This window comes from Lynx canadensis, chromosome A1 (assembly GCF_007474595.2).
Source record: "Lynx canadensis isolate LIC74 chromosome A1, mLynCan4.pri.v2, whole genome shotgun sequence".
NCBI classification, from domain to species: Eukaryota; Metazoa; Chordata; class Mammalia; order Carnivora; family Felidae; genus Lynx; species Lynx canadensis.
Genome location: NC_044303.2, coordinates 5,495,239 through 5,521,967, shown reverse-complemented (window position 1 = coordinate 5,521,967; position 26,729 = coordinate 5,495,239). Strand labels below are relative to the sequence as shown.

Below are 26,729 nucleotides of genomic sequence, written 5' to 3'. Positions count from 1 at the left end.
TTGGTTAAGCGCCTGACTTCGGCTCAGGTCATGACCTCATGGTTCCGGAGTCTGAGCCCTGCATCAGGCTCTCTGCTGTCAGCACAGAGCCCACTTCAGATCCTCTCTCTCTCCCTCTCTCTCTCTCTGCCCCTCCCCTGTTTGTGCATGCACACTTTCCCTCTCCCTCAAAAATAAACAAAAAAAAAATCAAAGAAAAGAAAATATGCCCAATGCACTCCTCCATTTGATGGTGACACAACTAAGAAATGAGCTTTTAATGGGTTACGCCTCTAAGATCTGGGGGTTGTTACAGTCTATTCCCACCCTTGCTAACGCACTTCAATTCAACTTCCTGATAAAGTTATAAGGGTTCGTGAAATCTGGGACTCTGGCTCCCGCTTCTTACAAGCATTACACCAAACCCAACTGTTCCAAATACATGTGACACAGGGTTTATTAGAAGGGACACTGAGGGGCGCCTGAGTGGCCTAGTTGGTTAATCGTCCAACTCCTGATTTCAGCTCAGGTCACGACCTGGCAGTTTGTGGGTTTGAGCCCTGCGTGGGGCTCTATGCCGTCAGCATGGAGCCTGCTTGGGATTCTCCCTCTCTCCACTCTCTCTGCCCCTCCCCCACTTGTGCTGTCTCTCTCTCTCTCTCTCTCTCTCGCGAGAAATAAATAAATAAATAAATAAATCTCTCAAAATAAATAAATAAAACTTTAAAAATATGTTTTAAAAAGAGACAGCGAATATTTAAGAACATAAGAAATATTTAACTGAATGACAACAATGAGCCTCCAGCCCAATTCTGTGTTTCCAAACATCGGTGCGACAGATAAAAGGACAAAGTCTGAGCTTTCCCTCAATGGGTCATTGGGTTGAAAACAAACCCAAACAGGAAAAAAAATGTTCTGAATTTGAATTTGGAGACTTGGTTTTATTTTCAGTATATTATGATTGGGTTAGTGATGAGTTATTTAGATTTATAAGCGGTAGTTTCATTTGTATAAACAGCTAAAAAGCTCCCAACACATTCCATTTTTCTAGATTTTAGTGAGCAAGGCCCATTCACTTCACGTACATGCTTCAGGGTCTTATGAACACCCTCCGCTACCCTGGCCACTCAGAAGTTTCCAGGTGGCAGAGGACATATGGAGGGTTACCAGTCCCCTTTCCGTCCCACTTAGCATCTGACGTTCATCCCTGGATCTTTCTCACGTGTCGTAGATCTTTTAAAACCTGTGCGCAGCAGAGTCGTGACTCTTCAAGGGGAACAAAACATCGGTTTCTTGTTTCACATCCCTTACTTGAAAATACAGCGTTTTGGGGGTGCCCGGGTGGCTCAGTCGGCTGAGCGTCCGAGACTCTTGGTTCTGGCTCAGGCATGTGAGTTTGAGCCCCGCACTGGGCTCCGTGCTGGCCGCGTGGAGCCTGCTTGGGATTCTCTCTCTTCCTCTCCCTCTGACCCTCCCCCACTCCTCCCCTCTCTCCCTCTCTCATAAACAAATAAACTTTAAAAGAATTTTTAAAGAAGCAAATACAGCATTTTGTGGATAAACTTCGTGGATAAACTGCAGTAGCAACACCCTCCTGACTGGTCCAGGATGTAGTGCCATCAGGTAGGTTAGGGGAACATTAGAGCAATATTGGCTCCCTACGGGGTGCCCAGAAACCAGTGCTGGCCTGGCACAGAGAACAGACTCATTTAGCGCCTTCTTTTCAATGAACGAATAATTGAGTTTAAGAAGTTGCGAGCCCAGAGAACAAGGGCAGCCTTGCCCACACTCAGCTTAAGGGGAAGCAAGGCAAGTCATTAGGATTTACGTGACAGAGCCAACTTTGCAGTACTGGGCGTAGATCGTAAATAGTTCAAGCGAAAACGGCCCGATGATGCCACAGGCAGAGAAGTATGTCACGTTTCATGGTATACGTGTGCACAGTTTGTAAAACTGATCTTCCAGCAGCACGTTGATTAAAAAGTAGAAAATAGCCTTTTCCAGAAATCTTAAAAGACCTTGCTGCTTAATGATGCCAGTGGAATAAGTATCCCTGTGGTACTTTTCCTTCTGGAAAGGGGTGGGAGTGATTTCCAGGGTGTAGACTGTGAAGAATTGAGAAATGTTTCAGGAATTTTTCTCGGCTGGTAAGTATATTCTCTTTCTCGTCACACCCTCCCCCCTCTTAAATTTCATCAAGAAAAATCTGAAAATTTCCTTTTGGTAAGTCAAACCTGATTTTGCTTTCTTTTGCCAATAGCCACATTCCACTTCAAGGAGGATTGTTCAAATATGCAGACTGGATCCACCAATGGAAAACCTGAGTGTGGCCTGACACCAAGGGTCTTGATGAATTTCAGTCCCTGCAAAGGTGACATCTCTGGTTTTAACCTAGAATCGCTTTTCACATCAAAGCGTGGGAGCTGCAGATGGGCCACGGGACTGAGCGTAAGGCTGTGATGGTCGGAAGAAATCTGATTTGCTGAATTGCCAGAGTGGAAAGTTTTATTTTGAAACTTGAAATGAGTCCTCACAAACTCCATCAGCAAAGGAGTGCTTTGAAAGGTCTATCCAAAACCACGCAAACATAAGCAAAGCAAAATTCCTGGAACCTTTCTAAGGAATGAATGGCGTGCTCACACCTTCTCAAAAATACTCCTTCCCAACAACTACGTGCCCAGAGTGAACAACACTGGTATGTACCTGTGCCTCTCTTCACGGAGGGTGGACAGAGAACTCCCTAGTAAAATCCACTGTCTTTGTGACATAATCCACGCAGCATGCGTCGATGACAGGAATGAAATACTCTAGGGACCTTAGCCTGTCAGGCAAAACGCCTTTAAGGCCCTGGGTGGGGGGAGGAGTCCAAGGAACAGCTTCAGGCAGGACCTGGGGGTGAAGGAGGGACTCCTCTGTCAGATCAGGATCCGCTGCCTTGGAAGTGCCTTAATTTGTCTCAGATCAGGTGTCTTTGGGGGTTGGGTGATAACATTGCTCTAAGCGGAAATTCAAAGTGTCACGAGAACTCATTTCTATTTGAGACTGCCAATCAGCACACACGAACCAGTAATCCCGGCAAGAGTCCCTATCTTCTCAAACTTGCAACCTTTCTGAATCTCCACCACTGACTCTCCTCTCCCGACCCGCACCCACGCCCAAAGAAAACCCTCATCCTCCTGCCAACCCTCATGTGTTTTCCTACACAGCGGTTTTCTCACCTCCAACCCCTCACCGAGAAAAGTGCCCACCCGGGTTTTCGTGACGCGACCCTCACCTAACCTCTCTGCCCTCCTCTCCAGCCTCTCTGCCCTCCTTTCCAGCCACTCCCGCCGCCTCCGTGCTGTAGCTGTCTCGACCGTGGGTGCTGTTGCTGACCCCGGAGGGAACACCGGAAATACGTGAAGACGTGCTTCGGTCTATTATCGTTGCGTTAGGATTGGGAGACAGGGAGGGGAGGTTACTGACATTTACTGTCCAGCATCCTGAAATGCTCATCGGAGGCTGAACAGAGTCTGCAGTCCAGGTCCCCGTCCCCTCCCCGGCTCCCACACCGGTAAATACCGTCCACGGCCTGTGCGGGTGCTCGTGTGCTTGCCTGGTTGGGCCAGGGATGCTCTTTCTCCCCACCTTCCCCCACACCTCCCCTGCCCCACTTGGCCACCCCCTCCTCAACTTTCAAAAACATGAATGTCATTTCTTTGGAGAAGCCTTTTCCTCGACCCACTAGACTAGGCTGTGTCCCCGTAGCACTCAGCACTCTGGCCATTCAGCAGTTCCATACGTGCTTGCTGGTCATCGGCTCCCACCTTCTGCAAGACGCCAAAGGTAAGAGAGGCGGAATTTATATCTGCGCACTCTCAGGGTCAGGGCACATCAGAGAGACGCCATGGTTCTGCTGAATACAGAAGTTCTCAACACATGCTCCCTCCTCCTTAAACACATTCCCATTTCCTGGCTTTAACTCTGCTGAAACGCTCCCTGCGATGCCTGGAGACACAAGTGGTTTTCCTCCTACCATTCACCTTATCTGACATCACACGTTCGTCCCCCCCCCAGATTGCTCTGATCATAACACTCTCCTTGATCTAAATTCTACGTGACTCTTCACTTAACACCTTTAGTCCCAACTTCTTCACCTCGCATGCAAAGCCCTGTGCCGTCCGGCTTTCACCCACCTTCTCAAACCTTTTCTGGTCTTCTACCCTTGAAGGGATCAGCTCCTCGAAGCTTTCCACATCAGCCCTGAAATTCCCCACTGTATCCGGCTCCTCCTTCCATGCCTACATGTCTCGATGCTGCTTGGACTTTCAGGCTAAACCTAAATATTGTCCTCTCTAACAGGTCACTAGCAATTCCAAATGAAAGGCATTTCTCTCTCAGCCCTCTAAAATCCCATAGCACGCCAGGTGTATTTTACTTGAGGCAATAATATTCTACTTTGTGCTAGAAGCTTCTACGTGTGAATCCAGTCTCCCTTATCAGACTACAAACTCTTTGATGGTAAGACCCACGTTGATTTATTTACCTGTCACCCTCATCATCCACCACAGTGCCTTGGACGTCAGCATCACGGGAATGAGGTTAAAGAGCAACAGTACAACCATTTTTGCTACCCATTAATCGTGAGAATTAAGAAATTCATTCTAAAATATTCATTTGTTAGAGAAGTCAACTGATGAACAAGAACTCCAATGGTCTCCTACAATTCTCTGCCAAACATTCTTAATATTTGCAATTTATTTTGTCTTACACAGGTTCACTCAATAGGTTAATGTTTACAACACAATGAAAAGAAAACCCCATGCTGCGGGCTTACTGAACACAATGAAATAATGGCATTGGTGATGATAACACAAACTGGAAAAACTCATGTTATTGGCTGGCTGTTAGGCAAATTGCCAAATTTGAGGGAAGCAGACAGGGCGGCAGAAACGAACCTGAAATTCGTCTGGTGTTATCTCTCAGGTAAAGTAACTTTTCGGGAGTCTGTCTGCTTTTCTACACAGGCTGCGCGAGGTGAACGAATAGATCTACATAATGGACTATAGCTTGACTGTAACAATTCTGCCACAAACCACAAGCCACAAGCTCAAAGCACATAATCATAACTCTAGGATTGGAAAACCCCTGCCCCTACCACAGAATGGGCCACATTAGTTCTTTTGGAAGCAGACAAGCAAATGACCATCTTACAAATCTTCTGAGAGTCCCAAGGCAAGCACTTTGGAGTTAGGACCAGAGTGCAACGTCTCGATAAGAAGGGGAAGGGGCCTGGAGATAGCCATTGTGCTCAGTCCACACCATTCCCTGTGTCTCCCTGCGTGTGGGCCAAGGGGACAACTGCCAAAATTGTTTGCTTGTTTGTTTTTACTATTTATTTATTTTGAGAGAGAGAGAGAGAGAGGAGGGGCAGAGGGAGGGAGGGAGAAAGGGAATCCCAAGTAGACCCCATGCTGTCCATTCAGAGCCTGACGTGGGGCTCGATCTCACAAACCGCAAGGTCATGACCTGAGCCCAAATCAAGGGTCGGATGCTTGACCAACTGAGCCACCCAGGCGCCCCCCCCCCCAAAATTGTTCCCATTGCTTCCCATTGCCAGTCCGTCCTGACACAGTGATGGCTGCTTCTATCACCAAATTGGCAGGGCTTCTACAACAAACCACATTCAGCACTCTTTGGAACCCCTGCTCATTCAAAATATGTGAAGATCTACTCTGAGTAAAAATGAATCACAGGAAAGCTTTAGAGTTAAAAGGGCACGATTCTGCTAGAATGTCCCTTGTGGGGGTGGGTCTGGAAACAGGACATTTTATTTTCTGATCTGGAGACTTAGGGACCCTTCCAGGACAAGGAGGTCTGATGAGACTCAGAGAACAGGTCATAGGGTATAATAAATTGGCTGTGCATGCATTTTCTCCAACTGTCAGTATTTAATAGGCTAAAGACTATCAGCGAGGATGAATCATTTCTGTTTGAAGCACAAAACACATTGACACAGAAACAAAGAGGCTTGTAGGCTTTATATTCTTTGGTTCTCTGAACAATAAAAGGCCTTGTCTAGTCAACATTTGGAGTAATTTTTCCCCGGGGGATTATTACTATTTGACAGGGATGAAAGAGAAGCATTCTCATGATACATTTTCCTTTTCTGGGACTAAAAGATGTGTCTCTCCTTAGGAGGAAACATTTTGGATATATTGAGTCAGCTGCATTTCTCACATGCCCTCTTCCAGCTGGAGGGAGGACTAAGCCCAGTCGAGACAATCAGTCCTCAAACCTTAACAGTTTGCTTGAAACGTGTATGTCAAGGAAAGGCAACTCTTTCAGGAAATGGGGTGTGAGGTTAGGCTCTCACGAGATTTGAGTTACTCTGCATACAGGTCCGTGAGGGTGGAAAACGAAAGCCCAAGTAATTAACCGAAAATGTCAAACTCGTGGACGGGAGGCATCGATGTTTCATTACAGTGCCGTGCTTTGCTTCGAGATCCTCGCCTCAAACGGTTATTAAAAATAAAGTTTAGAATTCCTAGCATTTAAACTCTCCAGGCAACTGGAAAGAAAACGGGCTCTCGGAGCCAGAATGGATGAAACCTACAAGCTATAAACCTGAGCCCTCGCTCTCATTAGATTTTAGGTATGTTTTTCTTCTAAAATGTGTTCTTGTGATCTCTAGGTCTGCAGAACCGGGGGGGGGGGGGGGGAATCGTGAACAACTGGCACCAGGGGGACCGCAGAGCTACTTGCTGACAGTTGAGGTCATGAAGCTGTTACCGTGCTCCAGCGCCTTCATGGGAAACCAGAAGAGGATGAGGGAGTGGACCAAGGCGTTGATGCAGTGACCCCAGAAAACCTAAGGGAAAACAAACCAAGGGAGTCAGGAGCTGCCCACAACTCTTGACCTCTGTGCAACTCAACAGACGGCTCATTGTGGAGGATACTGGCAGGGTGCTGCGTTGCTGCAGAAGCACCGTATTATTCTTGAAGTTAAAAAAAAAAATACCTACTTCCTCATTTTTACGTACAAATGACTGGACGATCTCCAGATAATATCACCTTACTACAAAGACCTGAATGTATATGGCCATATACATAGAGCAATATACAATCTGTCCACATCCAAAAAAATGAATGATAATCCTTTTTTTAAGTAATCACAAAAAAGACAACACAATTTTACAATCATCTAGAAAGAGAAGGGTATTAGGTCAAAATTGTTAACAAGAGACAGAAATGTTTTGAAAACACTGAAAACGCCTTAAATGTGGATTCCTACACCGCGCTCTCACTGTTTTGTTTTGCTTTTTGAAATCCCTCCCGTGCAACTTGCTCACTTCTAGGAGTTTGGTTAGTATCATGCACGTTTAAAACTCTTTAACACTTGAAAGGTCAAACAAGAGAACGCAAAGTTTAGTTTCTTCCAAACCAGAGTTTCATAAATGCATTTCGAGGATCTCTTTAACCACTGAGATGACCGAACTACCATACTGACACCAGCTTGAGTTTATTCAAACATCTACAGATTGTTCCGGGGACTGTCCTATAGTTTGATCCTAAGTAGTGGTGGGGAGACAGACAATAATGAAAAAAAAATGATAAGACAATGGGATTTTCCCATTTGAAAAGTTCATTTTTTTCCTGCCTTTTCCCTGACCTCCTCACCTATCCCCTCAAAAGAAAAAAAAAAAATCTTCAAGGTGTCTGCAAATAAGTCTCACCCTCTGTCACCCTTACCAAGGCCCCGGTGGCTACCCAAGCAAATCATGCACACAACCAGCGTCCTGTATTTTAACTGACCGCTGTTAAAATGTTAAAATGAACCTCTGTTTCAACCCCCTAATCCCCTCCTGCACAAAAATCTAAGACAGAAACATGGCAAAGGAGGCATCCTGCACCAAACCAGGCACAGGTCTTCCCTTCTGGCCAGTGAGACTCAACCACCCTGCCGCTTAGCTGTGACTGGCAGACCCTGGGAGGTCCCCTCTGCCAGGCTTGACGGCAGAATCCCGGCAACACCCAGCCTAACCCAGCTCGGCCCTCTGCAGGACTGCTTAGGTCTAAGTGCCTTCTCTCTTCTGGTTGATTCTCCGGTCTGAAAAAGAAACACCCACCACTGCCTTGATTCCCGTGTTGACATCTGGCCAATTTTACTCACTGACTAAAGAAACCTTTTCTTTTAACTGAAAAACCAAGCCACAGGTGGCGAGAAGGCTCCGTTAGGGAAGCTCCCCACCGGCCTCATCGCGGGGCTTTATGAAGGGAAGGGGAGTCTCTGATCCCACAGGACCCAGGGCCATGGGCGCTGCTGGCCAGACCAATGTCAAAGGCACACGGGGACAAGAGCAAAGGAGTCGGCAAACAGGAACTGAACGTGCAACGCGGAAGCTTCCTTTCCGCCTCGGCATCTGGAATTCACCGGCTGGCTATACTTTGGAGAGGGCTGGGGCCTCAACTCTTCTCCAATGTTCTCTCTGACCTCTCAGGCAGGTAACTAGAGCCGGAAGACGAAGCGCGCCGCTCACGCGCTTCCGAGGCGACGACTGTGGGCGAGCGTCATTTACCTTTGTGTTGAAGCCTTCCGCGTTCTGGGTGATCTTGTAGAGCTGTGGGAACCTGAGCATGCTCTCCTGGGTGCAAGACCTCTCGAAGATTCCCAGGGTGAAGGGTGGCAACGCTGTGAAAATCTGTGTGGAGAACAACGAGCCATTAAAAGAGGCCTTCCCGAGTGTTTCGCTTCCACGGAACGATGACTTAATTTTCAGTCAAGTCCAGACCTGAGCCTCAGTGATTCACAGCTCCCCAGGCACCCTCCAAACAAAGAGAATACACGAGAGACCGTTTTTACTTGTTACTCCATCAGCATAAAACGAATGCACTGGACGCGAAACACAACACCATAAATATCTGATTAGCTAAGAAACCACGTTCAATTAACAACTACCTTCCTTTGTCAAGCGAGCGGTGGTTTCGGTGGCTTTGTGGGGGGCTGTGCCTTCCTGTTAGCGTCGCCGAGGCGCGATTTTACAACTTCCCATCCTGATTTTATACTCAAATTTCAGGAAGCACGAAGTACTTCACCCATTTATTCATCTGACAGACATTTCTTGGGAATGAATTATGGGCCAGATGCCCTGATAAGCACCAGGAATATGTATAGAAGGAGGAGGAAAAGAAGCAGGTCCCTGACCCGCAGGAGCTCTGTCTACTGCGGGGCTGGAGACGGGCGGCAGGCAGCCAGCGTATAAATAAACACCTACGAGTCGGTGCTCTGCGAAACCACTCATGGGGGAGATGATGGGGAAGGAGAAGGGAAAGTCAGGAAAGGGTTCTGGGACCAAAGAGTGCCTGACCTGTAAGGTATTGGACCTACAGGATTTGGCGGGATGAAGAGGGAGGCCGGGGAGAGGGGCGCAGAAGGGAACACTCCCGTGAAACGAGCACCCCTCGCAAAGCTTCCGGTAGGAACACAGGTGGCACGTTCGGGGGTGGGGTGAGGACTCCTGAGACTTCCGGCACGGTGGCTGGCTGAGGACGTGACACAAGACGAGGCTGGGAAGGAGACAGAGCAACCTGCCACGACAACGGGTCTCCTGGTGCCTGCTGAGACCACGACCCTTACCTGTAATCTACAGGGGACTGGCACGCTCCTGACTGTGTCTGGGAAAGAGAAAGCCAGATCCTAAAGAAGAAATTGGGACTCAGCATGCCATTTCAGCCCGGAAAGGAAGGCCATTCTCTTACGTGGTTCTGGGAAGAGGTCACAGGCCGGGTCACTCACTGCTCAGCATCAGCACCGAGCAAATCCCTGCCCACAAACCCAGCAAACTCTCAAGCCCGTGGGAACTGGATGGGTGTCTCTGAGAGCTCTGAGTCACCAGCTACCCGGAGCCCGAGTCCAGATAAATAAGCCTTTTCCAAACCTATTAGGATAAAACAATCAGAGATGTGGTGGAATAAGGCCCACAAAACTCCCGTGATCCTCGTTCACCCTGGAGCAGAAAGGAAAACGGCCCTGGGGATCTCAACCTCCTCCAGATTTCAAGGGTAAGAGGATCGAGAGGGCTGGCACTCGGCCCTCTCACAATAACACAAGTTATCTGTTTAAGGGAGGTGCTCCCAGCCAACATCTCAGAACCCGTGCACAGCTGTACGTCCACCCACCCTCGTTGTTCCGCTTATATGTGCTTTCACGCGTGCTTCATGTTCCCGTCCTTATTGCTTCTTTTCCTTTTTTAGGGACTTTCTACCCACTTCACATCGTCCCCCCTTCACCAGTGGCCAACCCCCCAGTAGGACCTATCATATTCTCACCCTGCTTTAACACACCACACACATAGATCATTCTTTGTTGTCGTTGTTTTTTAAATTCTTTTTAATGTTTACTTATTTTTGAGAGAGAGAGAGAGAGAGAGAGAGAGAAAGAGAGAGAGAGAGAGCGCGCATGAGCAGGGGAGGGGCAGAGAGAGAGGGAGACACAGAATCTGAAGCAGGCTCCAGGCTCTGAGCTGTCAGCACAGGGCTTGATGCAAGGCTCCAACTCACAAACTGTGAGATCATGACCTGAGACGAAGTCGGACGCTTAACCGAGGGAGCCACCCAGGCGCCCCCATTCGCTGTTTTATAGAAACAAATTTTTCTTCGTATTTTTCTCGCAAAACAATACGTCATGGGATGCTTCACATGTCCCCTGGGTTTGACACTAAAGCAGTATTTGTCCCCCCCACACAGTGATTCATAATACGGAGGCTCCGTATTTTTTCAGCCATTCGCCTACAGATAGGTATTCCTTTGTTTCCGCACACATTACGTAATAAACGTCCATAATGTATCATAACAAAGATACCTTTATCTTTTATTTCTGTGGGAAGGATTCCCAGAAATAGGGTTGCAGGGTAAAAAGATACATGTTAAATTTTACAAGATGTTTGCTCAGTGGTTTCCAAAAAAGTTTCCAATCATTTACCTTTCCCTTCATGAAGGACAACAGTAATCTTGTCCCTGCTTCCCCAGGAGCACTGGGTGTTACATTTAATATCCTCCAGGCTAAAAAATTAAAGATATTAATTCTTACCTAAAAGGAAACTTACATTTCCCTGACTACCAACATGTGTCAGCGTGTTTTTATATATCTGTTGGACATTTGGGTTTGCAATTCTGTGAACGGTCTAGTCAGGTCCTTTGTCCATTTTCTACTTGTGGTTTATCCACTTTTTAAGAGTACTTGGAGTATAACAGATACCAACTCTGTCTTTAATCCAGATGCACTGTCTCCTGGCTTTCTTTATGGTTTCTCTTGTCATATAAAAGCGCTTAAGTTTTCTATGGTCAAGAATAGCTTTGAGTGCCCAATTATTGTTATCAAAGTTTTTAGGAATTTCTTGCAGGAATCTTACAGTTTCACTTTCCACATGTAAGTCTTAATGTATCTGGAATTTATTTATCTATGTGGTATAAGATAGGCATCCAATTTTATTTTATTTTTTCCAAATAGAGAGCCAGCTGTCAGAACACAATTAATCCAAACTCTTCCTAAAATAGCACCTTTGACGTTTATTTAATTCTCACATATTGTAGATCTGGGATCCCAAACTGGAATTTACTTCTGGATTCTGTAACTTATTGGTGCAGTTTCATGTAAGGATCATATTGATTTGGTTACAACAGGTTTATAGTATTGTCTGAAGTTTAAAAGAAAAAATTTTTTTAATGTTTACTTATTCTTTGAGAGAGACAGAGACAGAGAGACAGAGAGTGAGAGGGGGAGGGGCAGAGAGAGAGGGAGACACAGAATCCGAAGCAGGCTCCAGGCTCCGAGCCGTCAGCGCAGAGCCCGATGCAGGGCTTGAACTCATGAGCCATGAGATCACGACCTGAGCCAAAGTCGGTCACTCAACCAACTGAGCCACCCAGGCACCCCAATATTGTCTGGTGTTTAGTGACAAGAAGTTGACCCTTGTGATTCTTTTTTTGTACTCTGCATATTTGTTCTCAAGTACTTGTTAATTTCACTTATACTTCGATATCATTTTGAGCAACTTCCCCCCCCCCCGCCCCAATCACTGGGATTCTATTTGGAATACACATATTTATACATCAATTTAGAGGAGTTTTTTTTTTTTTTTATGACACTGTCTTCTCATACAAGAGAATAATATCCCTTGCTAGCTGTTCTCCTCTATTTTGTATACTTCAGTAAGGTTTTGGATTTCTTTTTCTATTTGGTACTATAAAAATTACTCCTATACAATGTATATGAAAGGAATTACTACTCCTTTGCATTTCTAAGTCTCCTTGCTAGAGTTAAAAAAGCTATCGATTGTTAGGATAGAAAGAAGTTACTGGTTATGGATCTAGTCACCTTATGAATTCTCTTATAATTCTAGTATTTATTGATATGTTTGGGGTTTTATAGATATACAGCCATATGTGAACACATTTAAAAGGCCACTTTTTGGGGCGCCTGGGTGGCGCAGTCGGTTAAGCGTCCGACTTCAGCCAGGTCACGATCTCGCGGTCTGTGAGTTCGAGCCCCGCGTCGGGCTCTGGGCTGATGGCTCAGAGCCTGGAGCCTGTTTCCGATTCTGTGTCTCCCTCTCTCTCTGCCCCTCGCCCGTTCATGCTCTGTCTCTCTCTGTCCCAAAAATAAATAAACGTTGAAAAAAAAAATTAAAAAAAAAAAATAAATAAAAGGCCACTTTTTGTGTGCATATTTGTATAAGCCCAGAAGTCATTTTTTTTCGAGTAATAGTTTTTAAATTTTCTTGGCAATTGCTGAAAATTCCAAAACCAGTGCTGAATTATATAGTGATTTCAGGCATCCCTGACTAATTTCTTATTTAAAATGAAATAGCTTAAGAATTTTACCATTTATGGTAATATGCTACTGTTTTTTTTTTTTAATAAATAGTCTGGATTATAATTGATTGGCTTCTTTCTTTCCCATTTTACTTAAGAGTCCTTATTTGGGGAATGGCAGCTGACTTGCCTCAAATACTTTCTCAGCATCCACTGATGGGATCATGTTTTTCTTTTTTCTTTTGTTGATATTTAGAAAGATTTAAAATTTTTGAACCTCCTGTATTCCTGAAATAAATCCTACTTGGTCAAATATTTTACTCTTTTGATACACTCTTGAACTCTATTTGCTGATAATTTATTTAGAATTTTTATATTTCTGTTTACAAATGAGGCTGGCCCATAGTTTTTTCCTTCAAATGATGCTGGCTTGATAAGATCACATAGGATAATTTTTCAAACAGTTTAAAGCACATTAAGAGTTACCTCAATAAAATAAGAGATGAAATCTAGCTGAAATCCATCGGATCATGGTGGTTCTTGTCACTATAAAATAAAATGATGTAGAAATTTGACTATAGATATGATGGGAATCCAATGGATGGCATTCGTTCATTATTTGGAGAGATTTAAGAGTTTCAGGTCAGTTTTTATGCTATTTAATCTGCTATGATAAACCATGACTCGCTACTTTAGCTGGCCTGGGGAATCAAATCTAAAGAGCATACACAGAAGAAGAAAAAGTAAGACAGAAATGCTGTTTGGAGAAAATGGAAAGAGGAAATCCAGCCCAACACAGGGGTCACTAGTGAACGTCTCAGACGTCCCAAACTGTCCCAAACTCAGAGACCCTTGTACTGGGTCTCTGTGCACTGAGGCAGGAGTGGGGGAAAAAAAAACTGCTAACTAGGACATTATTGGAACAACAACGGCAAAACTGGAATATGAACTAATAAGGATCAGAGAATAGTACCATATCCATTCTAAATTTTAGATTTTGATCATTATACTGCGGTTATATAAGAGAATGGTCTTAGCAACTGTGTTCCAAAGCATTAAGCAGTAAGAAGCCTGATGTCTTATTTTCAACTGGTTCAAAAATAATTGTGTTGGTGTGTGCGTATGCATGAGGGCCTGTGGGGGTGCGTGCGTGCACATGCGTGCTTGTGGGTGTGTGCATGCGTGCCCTCGGCGGGCGTTTGCACATATGCACGTGTAAGGAGAGAGAAATGCAAATGAGGGCAAAATGGTAATAATCGATGAATGTGAATACAGGAGTTCTTTGTACTCTTTTTGCAATATTTCTCTTAGTTTCAATTTATTTCAAACAAAAATTACCAGAACAGGGGCGCCTGGGTAGCTCAGTTGGTTGGGCGTCCGACTTTGGCTCAGGTCATGGTCTCATGGTCTGTGAGTTCGAGCCCCATGTCGGGCTCTGTGCTGACAGCTCAGAGCCTGGATCCTGCTTTGGATTCTGTGTCTCCCTCTCTCTCTGTCCCTCCCCCACTTAGTGCTCTGTCTCTCTCTCTCTCTCTCTCTCAAAAATAAACATTAAAAAAAAATTTTTTTTTTAAAAAGTTACCAAAACAATTTCTATGGAGACAAACTTCCATGTTCTCAAAAGGTTTGGCCCTTCCAGCATGACTAACTTCTGGAGGCCAGAACCCCTCTGACTTCACAGATCCTTGACTGTCCCAGCTCTGCATGGTGGCTCCCTCCAACACCTGTGCTGTGGTCTTAGTGACAGATGTGCAGGGCCATTTTACCTTGAAATTTACTTCTCTAGTGCAATATCCTCCTTTCTATAGTCTGGGGGACACAAAGAGCACACAACACATCTTCAGCCCTAGGGATCAAAGGTCACCGTGGGTCGTAACCTTTCATACACACAACCATCGTTAAAAAACTGTGTTCAAACTTTTGTGTTCTATCTCTGAGAAGCTCTGATGGGGCTCAGGCGTCCACATCTTCACACAAATCCTGGTTAAGCGGTGTGAGGACCACATTCTGACCAACACTGTCCAAGCCTATCAGCATCTTATGCATAGCAGGCCCTCAACGCAAGTTTGTTGGATTGATGTGAATTGTCCACGGCTGCACACAGCTAAGTGAAGAATCCAGCTCTCAGGCCTGAACACAAACGGGGGGCTGACCTCCACGCATCATCCAACCAGGCGACACTACACCAGTCCTTAGCTCTCAAGCAGAGTCTCACGGGTCTCAGCTTCCTATTTATAAATCCGTATGCGGGCATGGATGTGGCCTCTTCCAGCACTAAATCATTATGGAGCAGAGACTAAATTTCATCTGCCCCAAACAGTTTTAGGTCCTGCAAAGTTAGCAATCTGTCCGAGGGGAGGTCCTTGAGCTGCTATCCATGTGGTAGGTGAGTTAGAACAGCTGTTCCAGCACAGGTGAGAAACGGGCATTGATTCGGCCCCACTCTCACCACCTGTCACCTTTGCCTTTTGAGCCTACGTATTAGCGATAAATGTGCCAGCATACTTAGCAGCTAGTAGCACACCGACTAACTCACCAACACTGTTTAAACCCAAGATAAGATCTGAACTCAGGCCCAGTGGCAGCTTAGTCTACCCATTTGACCCTCTTATCCCGTCAAGCTACACAGGGCTGGGGCAACCTATCATATGCAGCATTTTATACCTGGAACCTTGCATGGTAGCTACTGAAAAAGAAGAAAAAAAAAAAAGATTGTGTGAGCCGATGACTAGAACATCCAGCCAAAAATGTATATACAAGGTATAAATGTTTATAGCCCCACAATGTACACTGTATGTCTGGTAAGCTCCATCTATAGCTTCCTATGATGGCTGTTTCTGACTATAAACTCCCACAGGGCAGGCGATGCCAGAGTTAGCATCCAAAAGAAGTGGGAAAGCGCAACTCGCGATGTTGCGTACTGGGGTCTCTAGAGCACCAGGCTACAGCACCCTGGTTCTTCCTCCAGAAAAACAAACAGCTAAGTAGCTATACTTCACCATTTGAGCTTATGGTTTCTATTTCTTTCTAGCTTTTGAATCCACTATAGTGAGGCAATGAAAAAAGAACTCTAAAATCATGAAAAATACCAAACAAGCTGATTATCATCCACCACGGGAGCTGGAAGTCAGCGTTCATTATTGCAGCACTAGCTGTGGAAGACAACATTCTCCCACAAGGACAGATACTCTTCTAAGAAGGACAAAATGGACACCGGGTTACATACTCTACATGCATTATCTATGTTTAAGAATTCAGAAATAAAATTACGAAGCGGAGTAGGCTTAGATGTAGCTCAGAAATTTTTACTTGAGCTAAAAACATGGAAATGTTGTGCAGGCATTTAGTCAGGAGGTAACAAGGGTCTATTATCAAGATATATGGGTTAATAATTTCATGGGGTTATTCAAGAATGATCTGCTATGATTGAAACCATGTGTGGGGAGCTTGGGCTTCTGCGGGATGTGTCGCAGCAACAAAGGCTCTAAAGATGTATTTGTGCTGCCCGCTATGTATACAGATGATTGACTTAGATACACTTCCCAGACGTAAACAGTAAAGGAATGTCACTGAAGTTTCGCATGCTATCAGATAGAGATAGGGAATGCTTACCACATTGTACAAGCCGATGCACCAGCGTTCAAATAAAATCTGCCCAGAAAATCCATTAACAAAGGCGAACCAAAGCTGAAAGAGAAGAAAGTTCAAGAAGTTTTATATCAATATTGACCTAAATGTTTCCATTCACTGAAGAAGGAGTGGGGGGAATGTGGACCACCAGCTGGACACAGCTGCTGAGGGATAAAGAGCCACAGGACGTGGTGGTCGTTCTTCCATAAAAAACAAGTTCCCGATATTACGGGTACTGGTATTTTAAGGAAAATTTATATTTAACGCATACATCAATTTTAAGAGGTAATGTGTACATCTTTACAGAAAAGCAACTTATATTTCATTTACATCGAATATGTTTCATGGCAACGCTTTCTCATTGACTGGAAGAGTCTCAGAATTCGTGTTCTTTTTCCCCATGGAGTTGATTTGATCAAGGTGATTTATCTTTGTAGGACTTTCAAACAGATAAAAACCATAAATAAAAAAACAACAAAAACTCCTCTGTTGGTCACTTATGTTCTTAGCTCATAAAATAGTAACCCTCCTCAATCAAACGTCCACCACCTCAGCAAAGGTCAAAACACAGTAATACAAAAGGAACATGCTCAAATCATCTTCTTGAGTAACATGGGTGTATAAATAAATAAAATGTAGACGATTATTTATGTCTTCAAGTAGACTATAATTCTAATTGATTAAGCAAGACTGACATAAAAACAACTGCAGAGCAAAATACCAGGGGATAAAAATCTGTTAGAGAAGGAGCCATCAGACGGGCATAACCAGGAGAAGATGTGCAGCAATGAGAGTGCAACAGAAAAGGGGTGAGCCATCGCGAGGATGGACAAAACCCTGATTCAGAAGGGAGCGAATATGGAAGAACGGAATACAACATGCTGCTGTTTCAAAAGTCATCTAAATTTATGGGATACAACAGGATTCCAGTGATCTGGGGCTAGACTTTAAAGCATCCCACGGGAATCACAGAATTCACCTTAGTGGTATAAAATCATGACAGACTGAATCCATTACTATGGGAGAAATACACTGGCAACACAGAACAGCTACCCCATGATAATAAGAGTTGAGACCAACTCTGCTACGAAAATTTTGCCGAGTCTATTTTTCAAAATCAGCTTCTTGAGAAAGGAACTGTTGCCTATGTTGCACAACTGTATGGAATGCGATAGCTATAGTACAAAGGATTCACCGAGTCCCAACAGGGTCGAATGAAATACACCTCAATTCAATTGCCAGATGAAGTGTTCTTAAGCATAGCTTTGATTATCTCATCCCCTAGTTCAAAAAACTACTAGGGATCCCTCCTAAATCTAAGATAAGCTTGCTGACCTTGCGGACCCTCAAAGTCCTCCCACACGCTTATTCACTCTTAAATCCAACTGTCTCCCAAGAGGCCCCCATGAGGCCTGGCTGTTCTCTGTCAAGAAACACTGACAGGGAACTAAGAATCAGAAGTTTATGCTGTGTTCTGCACTCAGAATATTTTTACAACACCTGTTCGAATATCAGCTGTCCCTAAAACAACAATTCCAATCACACTGCTTTCCAACCACTCGAGGCCTTGGTAATCAATAGTTCAGCCAAACTTTTAGTGCGAGGAGAGCCTGGGTCCACATCTGATTCAAGCATATTTGTAAACTGTTTCAAGAGTTTTCACTTTATTTTCCCAAGACTGTGTTATACTTTTACATTCTCCTATTCAAATAAGTGAGCGAACACTGATAAATATCTAATGAGCACTTAACTATTATATTGCTTAATTCTGTTGATTTATATTCTTTTGTTGAAGGTAGTGATATTTCTACTGCTCTCCCCTCTCCTAATATCAACTGAAAACAGCAAAAGTAATTGAAAATAGCAAATGGCTATTTTCTTTTTTTTTTAATGTTTACTCATTTGTTTTGGGGAGGGAAGGGAAGAGAGAGAGGGAGAGAATCCCAAGCAGGCTCTGTGCTATCAGCACAGAGCCTGATGCAGGCCTTGATCTCAAGAACTGTGAGATCATGACCTGAGCTGAAATCAAGAGTCAGACGCTTAACTGATTGAGCCACCCAGGCACCCCAGAATCAGCTATTTTCAATGAAACTATAGGATAGCCTTTATTAAAACTACACATGACACAGAATAGAAATAATACAAGATAGGCTCAAATAAGGGGGACTGCCAACAGCAGAGTAATATACCTACAGAGTAAAAAATTTTCCAGGAAACAGGGAAACAATCCAAGAAATCGCTGACCAACTCTCATTTAAAGGGAGAAATCTAGGGGCACCTGGGTGGCTCGGTTGGTTAAGCATCCGACTTCAACTCAGGTCATGATCTCACCGTTCATGGGTTTGAGCCCCGCATCAGGCTCTATGCTGACAGCTCAGAGCCTGGAGCCTGCTTCGGATTCTCTGTCTCCCTTGCTCTCTGCCCCTCCCCCACTCACGCTCTGTCTCTCTTGCTCTCAAAAATAAATAAAACATTAAAAGAAAACGTTCAAGGGAGAAATCTAGGGGCAGGGACAAGTCACGGCTGAGGTCCCTTGTCCCATTCACCACAGCAAGCAAACTGAGGTTGAAGGACAGTGTACACACATATGCCGTTTCCCCCCAAGAAGCAAGCGAGGAGGATAGCAGGGTAAAGTTGGGAGCAGAAATGGCTGACAACTTGGCAGACACTGATGGAGGGAACCTGAAAAGAAAGAAATGCAAATTCGTCCAACAGAAAACCTGTAACATGCAGACATTCACTGTGAGACACATCGCCCTCCAACTCGCCCAAGAAGAAGAGACGGGGGGAGAGAGGGGCTTACTGATGCAAAATGACAGCTGACCAGTGTAGATGAGGCAGAACCTTTGATGAGCAAGTGCTCTGAGACAATTTTGCAGCCCCTGCCCCCTAGATATGCTCACAAAATAATAAGGAAAACATGCGTTTATGAAAGAATATGTATACGTTATGTATGACATTGCATATTACATATAATTGTGTATAACTATATACATATAAAATACATAATGTCATACATTATACATGACATGAATATGAAATAATCTTTACTGAAAAAACCAGGTCACAGGGCAGAAGAATACCTTGAATGTTCTTGACAGGCATAAAAGAGCTAAAGAAAATGTGGCTTTTCGTTGAAACAAGAGCTAAAGTAAGATGTATAAGCTATCAAAGGAGGAAGCAAGCAAGACAAAGTCAATGTTGCAGGTTAAAGGCACTTTATAAAGGGGGAGGCGCCTAGAACTGAAAGTGCCCACAGCACACCTACGGATGGCGGTGGGGAGGGCTTGGGAGAACAAATGTCAAAGCACAAAAGGTTAACGTTCATTGTAAGAGCTGACAATCTCTCAAAGATAACTGGAAAATTCCAAAAGGGTGTACCTTAAAAAAAACATAGAGAACAAAATGTTCGAAGATATAATAAAAGAAAAATTCTGAAATATTCCAATACCTTGCTCAGCCAACAGAGTGAGCACCATTTGTCTCCAGGAAACAAAACCACAGATAAAGAGAGATCCACAGCTACCCACATTCTGATATGTCAATTAATGGGTTAAAATTTTGAAAGATCGATTCTTATTATATTTTGGCGGAAAAAGCAGTTAACCTACAAGGGGAAAGATCACTCCTCTCCAGCAGTAGACAATACCAGAGGCCAGTGGGAATGCTGACACGTCCTTAGCAAAACAAAGCATGACAAGAATCTTAGGCAAAGACAGAAACAAAGGAAACATTAAGAGCCCAAAACATGATGAAAACGCGATGACGGAAGTAATACTAAGTGTATCTGTTGTATTAATAATACAAAAAAATTTTAATGCCTGGTGGATTAAAAAAAATTAAAATATGTGCTGTGTACAGAGTAACATGTGAAAGAGATACCATTTGAATAATCACAAATTCACAACCCTGACTTCCAAAGCCCTACAGACCAGGAAGGTCTTTGCCTGCTATCCTGACAGCATGGCTTCTCCTTGGTTCTCTGCAAGCACCAAGTATGAATCTAGTTTTAGTGTTTTGCGCCCAAATATGAAGTAATTTTGTTCACAGCATGATATGCCATTTAGAAAAAAATTATGCGGTATTTTGCTCTCACTCTGTATACTCAAGTTAATTACGGATGGCCTATTTCAACATAAAAAACCAAATTCAAAGAATTAAGAGAAAACAGGGGGGAAAAAGTGCTTTTGCATGTGAAACTCTCTGGAGACCTTAAACTCAGAAATTGTACAAAAGGAGGGCTAAATTTGAAACAATTTCTATAGAAAAAATATTAATAAACTTGAAAGAAAAGGAATAACTCGTTCAAACATTTTTGTAACATCTATGAAGACAAAGGACTAATTTCCTTAATACATAAAGAGTTCCTACAAATGGGAAAGAAAATGCCCAATAAGCTGTTAGGAAAATAGGCAAAGAACAGATACAATGTGATCACAGTGGACAAAAAACAACTTATAAATACAGGAATCTCACTTTTTATGATATAAACACAGGGATATCACGCGCAAAGATTTAAAAGTTTGATAATGTGGGGGAAATAGCTACCCTCATAGCCAGATGCTAACGTAGAGAGCACTGTCCACAAATACATTTAATGTACTTTTCCTCTGACCTAGGGGTTCCATTTTTAGGGATATACTCTGGATTGTATCTTGTATCTGTAATTACATAGTATTCAACATGAAAATACAAGCAGGTTTACTGTGGTATTCGGAAGGATAAAAAAATTAGAACCTACATTGTGCACTGACAGCTAAATGAATTATGGTTCATCTGTAACAATGCGACACTGTGCAGACATTAGAAAGAGTAATGTTAAGGGGTGCCTGGGTGGCTCAGTCAGTTGAGCATCCAACTTCAGCTCAGGTCATGATCTCACAGTTTGTGAGTTCAAGCCCCACATTGGGTTCACTGCTGTCAGCGTAGATCCCGCTTTGGATCCTCCAATCTGGTCTCTCTCTGCCCTCCCCTTCCCCCCCGCCCCCCCCCCCGTAACTTGTGTGCATTCTGTCTCTCTCAAAAATAAAAAAATAAGACATTAAAAAAGAGTAATATAAACCTGTAAGTGCTTTAATACCAAAGTCTCACGGATGTATTAAAATGAAAAATATCAAGGTATATGCTGAAAGGTCACGACAGTACAGAATAGACAGTACGGCACAGATTTTACATGGTAACTTTCTGGAGGTCACATAAGAAACTTAATATCCATTATCTTCTGGTAGTAGCAGTGTTCTTCAACAGGAGGTGTGGCGTCTCCTACCTCTTGTACCAGTCCCAACGTTTTAAAAACATGTTCATGTTTTATTTACATAACTATTTCAAGCGGTAATTCTCAGCTAGGGTTGATTTTTGTCTCTAAGGACACTGACAATGTCTGCAGACCTCTGTAACGGTTCTATTGGCATCTCGCGGGTAGAGGCGAAAGATTCGGCTAAATATCCTACCGTGCCCAGGACGGCTCCCTACAACAAAGAATTACCTGGTCCAAAATGTCAACAGTGCCACTACTGGATGAAAAATACATTTATTAGGTCAAACTGATACAACTTAGAAATCTCGATGTAAACAGATGTTTATTAGAAGCAAAACAATGATACGTGACAGACTACGCGACGCCATGCTTATATTTGTGTTGACGGGTGTGGATAAAAAAAGCTTCACTTCTTTTTGGGGAACTCTCCCCTGGCCTTGAACCACAGGCGCTGTTCTCGAGAGGCCACCGCAGCACCGGATATGAATCCAGAACTTCACAAATGTAGATCCTTATGTCAGAAACCTAACTTTATAAATCACTAATGAGGAATCACCCTAAAGACTGAGAGTGAATTTCGTGTAACTAAGACACTCACGTTGCGGAAAATATACAATAAGGGGGAAAAGTCCTGAGAAATCGACCTTCTCTTTCCTGGCATTAACCTTTGTTCCAAGCGATCCTGAACCATGTGAAAAATTGTAATCTTTACTTCAGACTAACGTCCTTGGTTAGTTGAATGTGGGGATATTCCCTTTAAACAGGGCTCCGATTCTGTCCAAGTTGGCACTGGCTTGGCCACACGTCTCCTTAAAGAGTTTTGCTATGTTTGTGCTAATTTTTATCAGTCGCAGGCGGTGATGCAGTTTTGAAACGTATAAACAAGCTCATTCTCAACATTTCCAATTCAATTTCAACCTTCATTCAAATGATCCATCATTACACCATTGGACCTGTTTATTTCATTGGAAGTAGTTGGCGGAGAAAATTAAAAAAAGTGAAACCAAAATAAACGAAACAAACAAACAAAAATCCATCCCCTAATTTCAAAACCCACGAGCTGGTGTTCTCTTACGTGGTAAAGGCTCAAACTTGATTTCGTTTTGGCAAGAGTTCCATAGGTGAAACGGAAAAAGTATGAGAACACACAGCGTTTTCAAATAATTTATACGAGCATACTTAGTTTCTGTTTCATTCGTTCATGAGACTGGTACACCGTGGTTCCCTGACACAGCACAAAATCAGACTTTCACGCCGGGCACCCGTACACAAATGGTAAATTCATGTACAAAAAAGCAAGCACTGCCCAGTTCCTAAACATCAATGCCATTTTTGGTGGGACCACAAGCTCCAAGCTACATGCACTCAACACACAGCCCTCAGTGCAAACAGATGGCCCGTCCCCCCTCCGATGTACAGCTCCCTGGACCACGGCTTGCTTAGAGCCACTACATTTCACTCTTCTGGATTAATGGGGAGCAAGATTCCTCCGCCTTTACGTTCTTGTTAACTAGGAATGTTACTAAATGAATACAGGCAAAGCACAGGGAGCCAGGTTCTGCCTGGCTGGCCTCAGACTTGGTGAGTTGGTGGGAACACCAGCCAAGCACTGTGACTTGCCAAGCTCCTGGGGTTTTTGGTCCTCAAATGCAGCGCTGTTACGAGCAAACTGACTCAAACTTATTAAATGGCTTTTCCTTCTTGGAAAAAGATCCTTCTTTGCTTTAACTGCTGCTTCACTGCCAAAAACACAGTAACCATCTTGGCTAATTGCACAGACTCCCGTCTAGAGGTCCTGGCTGCGTTGCACGATCTCAGCGGGCCGGACCTGCTGCACTCAGGTTCTCAGCTAACAGCCGACATGCTTAGAGGATTGCCTCACTTGGGAAAGGGGGGACCTGTTCCTCGGTTTACCCTGTTCTTCCAAGACCCATGGTAGAGGACTGACACGGGAAAAGTACCCGAGAGGGAATAATTAAATGAATCAGCCATATGGTTTGTTGCCGAAGTGGCAATGACATCATCATCTACCGGTTTGCACATCAGGTCTGAGCTGATTAACTGGCATTAAAGATACCCTGCTTAAAAGTCAGAGTGTCACAATCTTTCTGGAATTTCATCTGGCAATGTGTATTAAGATAAAAAACAAGCATATACTTCGTCTAAAAATTCTATTTATTCTCATAAATAAAAGCACCTGTCTGTAGAAACACTGCCTGGTTTTCAGTGTTGTTAATAGTGGAAAGCAAAAAGAAAACAAAGCAAAAGGCATAGGGAAGAAAAGCCCCTGAAGGTCTTTATTAGGCTGTGAATGTAGCAAGTCTATAAAAGCACTTATCTTTTGAAACGTTACATCTATGGGTATGTAAATGAAGGGATGTATGCCAAAGAAATAGACTGACAAAAGAAAAGGCAAAATAAAAAGACGGGTCAGTAGACAGGTAGGCAAGTGGACAGGAAATCAAGGGGAAAAGAATCAGGGATGCTATTGTAGAGCTAGAGTTATCAGAAATAATAATGGCAATAATAATAATAATAATAACAACAACAACCACAACAACAGTAGTAACAGGGGACGCCTAGGTGGCTCAATCGGTGAAGAGTCCTTAACCGACTTAACTCATTAGGTTAAGCGACTCTTCATTTCGGCTCAGGCCATGATCTCACGGTTCATGCGTTCGAGCCCCACGTCAGGCTCCACACGCTGACAGTGCAGAGCAGCTTGGGATTCTCTCTTTCTCCCTCTCTCTCTGCCCCTCCCTTGCTTGTGCTCTCTCTCAAAATAAAGAAAACTTAAAAAAAAAAATAACAGTAGTAACAGCAAGATACTCCAAAAACTTTCCCGGCAAGTGTCTTCAGTCCAATGAACTATGGGATCGAGTGGTCAGCATTAAATAGCAACTACTGTAATGAATGGGCAAGGCTTCAGCTCTAAAATCTTTGGAGAATGTTCTCTGGGTAGGTCCTGGACAGGTACAATGTTAGCGGCAAACACGACACATTTCTACAACTTCAAAGGGCTTTTTAGGGCAAATAAACGAAAAGAAAGTTATGAAGTAATGTGTATAGGATCCAGTTTAAAAAAAATTTTTTTTTAAGTAGTCTCCACACCCAACCGTAGGGCTTGAAATCACAGCAGTGAGATCAAGAGTCACATGTTCTACTGACTAAGCCTGTGTATAAAATCCATTTTTTGGTAAAACCACGAGAAAAACGCCATACAATTACACATTTGTATGAGTGCAAAGAAAGGTAGCCTAGCTAAACTGCTCCTATTGAACGCCTGGGCAGCAACGGAGGCAGAGGAGGGGAAATTATTTTTCTTTAGACATCTCTATTATTATTCCAACAAATCAGTGTTACATTAAAGAATCACGTAGGAGGAAAGACCTTGTCATTCTCTATCACTGTCCCACGCTCATTTCTCCGTTGGCTTGTTATGTCCTATAGCTTTTGTTGCGCTCTTGCCTGTCTACCACCCCATCGGTAAGACGTGTGAAGCCAGAGAACTGCAAGGATCCCACTGGTTATTACATACTCAGAATCTAGCACGGTGCAGGTACCCAATAAATGAATACGTGCAGAATATTAACATTTAACATGAAAGGGGGGAGGTCGCTGAGAGGGAGTACAGGACAGATCATGGAACTGACCGAACAGATTTCATCCTCATTGGAGCACTTAATTGCTATGGGTGCACAGGCAACTTTCTGAATCCCCTAGCTTCATTTTCTTTTAATAAACAAATGGAAAGAAAACCACACACTGCAGGATGGTCATTTTGGTATTTTGGATGATGATAGAAGCTAACATACGTTCTGTGCCAAGAATTTTCACAACATTCCAAATGGCTATCTCGTTTAAACCTCATAGCAAGCTTAGCAAGCAGGCAATGTGCCTGTTTCACAAATGAGGAAATCAGGGCACAGGGAAGATTAGAGATGTTATGGCTGATACCAAATAGGTAGCTGTTAACACTAGGCCCTATATAACAAGGTTGTTTGTTTGTTTTAATAGAGAGGGAGTGAGAGAGCGTAAACTGGGGAGACAGAGAGAGATGAAGAATCATAAGAAGGCTCTCTGCTCAGCGTGGAGCCCAATGTGGGGCTCGATCCCACGATCCTGGGATCATGACCTGAGCTTAAATCAAGAGTCAGACGTTCAACCCACTGAGTCACCCAGGTGCCCCACAAGTGATTTTTTTTTGGCATCGAAGTTAAGGCAATTCAGAATTAAAATCAATGTTTATGGTTGCTAATTTACAACGCTGACGTTTGAAGATTGTAACATGAACAAACTGCTTCACATCCACAAGCACATAAGCAGACCAAAAACTTAAGGAAATGACCCAAATCTTAAGCCTCTAATGCTATGTAAGGAAACTAAAGGATCCTGTTTACATTACGGTGTAAAGTGTTTTTGAAAAACAGGCGGCAAAAAAACTTCCCCATTTTGTACAACAAAATGCAGTCGCTCCAGTTTGAAACATTTTCCTGCAATATTGTGAGCTAAACTGTGGCAATCTTTTACTAATATACTTCAAACCAAGCTAGTAGAAAATCAAAGGCAAACTTCTCACCATTCATTATCCAAATTCTTTGAATAAAAAGACAACACAAATACTGATGTGACAATCTAAGTTATGTTTATGTTTAAGGGAACTCGAGTTTCAAAAATATATGATAAAAATTATTCATGCAAATAAATGTAGCATATGATGTGCACATAAACATTTCCTACTTTAACATTTTCTTTTCCATTAAAATCCTAAAACAGTAAATCTTATAGCTCGAACATCACAAAAGTGAAGTCTAGTAAACACCTTTAAAGTTTCTTTAATTACTAATTTTCCAGGGCCACAACATTCTCCCTTTTTACAAAATCACATGCTTATCCAACAGAACATCAGGTAAATACAAAATCATGGTTCCTTCCCATAAAAGACCATAATACCGACCAGATGGTATATGCACAATTAAATTGATTTTTAATAAGGAATTCTTGGCACAATAGAATTTAATCACTCCAAATTATGTCAAGGACTACTTACATTTTTTTTTTTTTTTTATAG

The 26,729-nt window shown here is 43.3% G+C and overlaps 1 protein-coding gene across 1 annotated transcript in view; it reads right to left on the bottom strand.

The window, feature by feature from the left end:
• Window positions 1-26,729, bottom strand: part of LOC115508933 (phospholipid-transporting ATPase IB) — a 599,908-nt gene that overhangs the window by 155,927 nt on the left and 417,252 nt on the right. The window contains exons 28-30 of the mRNA XM_030308008.1: window positions 16,384-16,458; window positions 8,538-8,660; window positions 6,751-6,829 (exon numbers count right to left, since the gene is read on the bottom strand). Of these exons, the coding sequence (XP_030163868.1) occupies window positions 6,751-6,829; window positions 8,538-8,660; window positions 16,384-16,458 (277 nt within the window). The remainder of the gene's footprint in view (window positions 1-6,750; window positions 6,830-8,537; window positions 8,661-16,383; window positions 16,459-26,729) is intronic.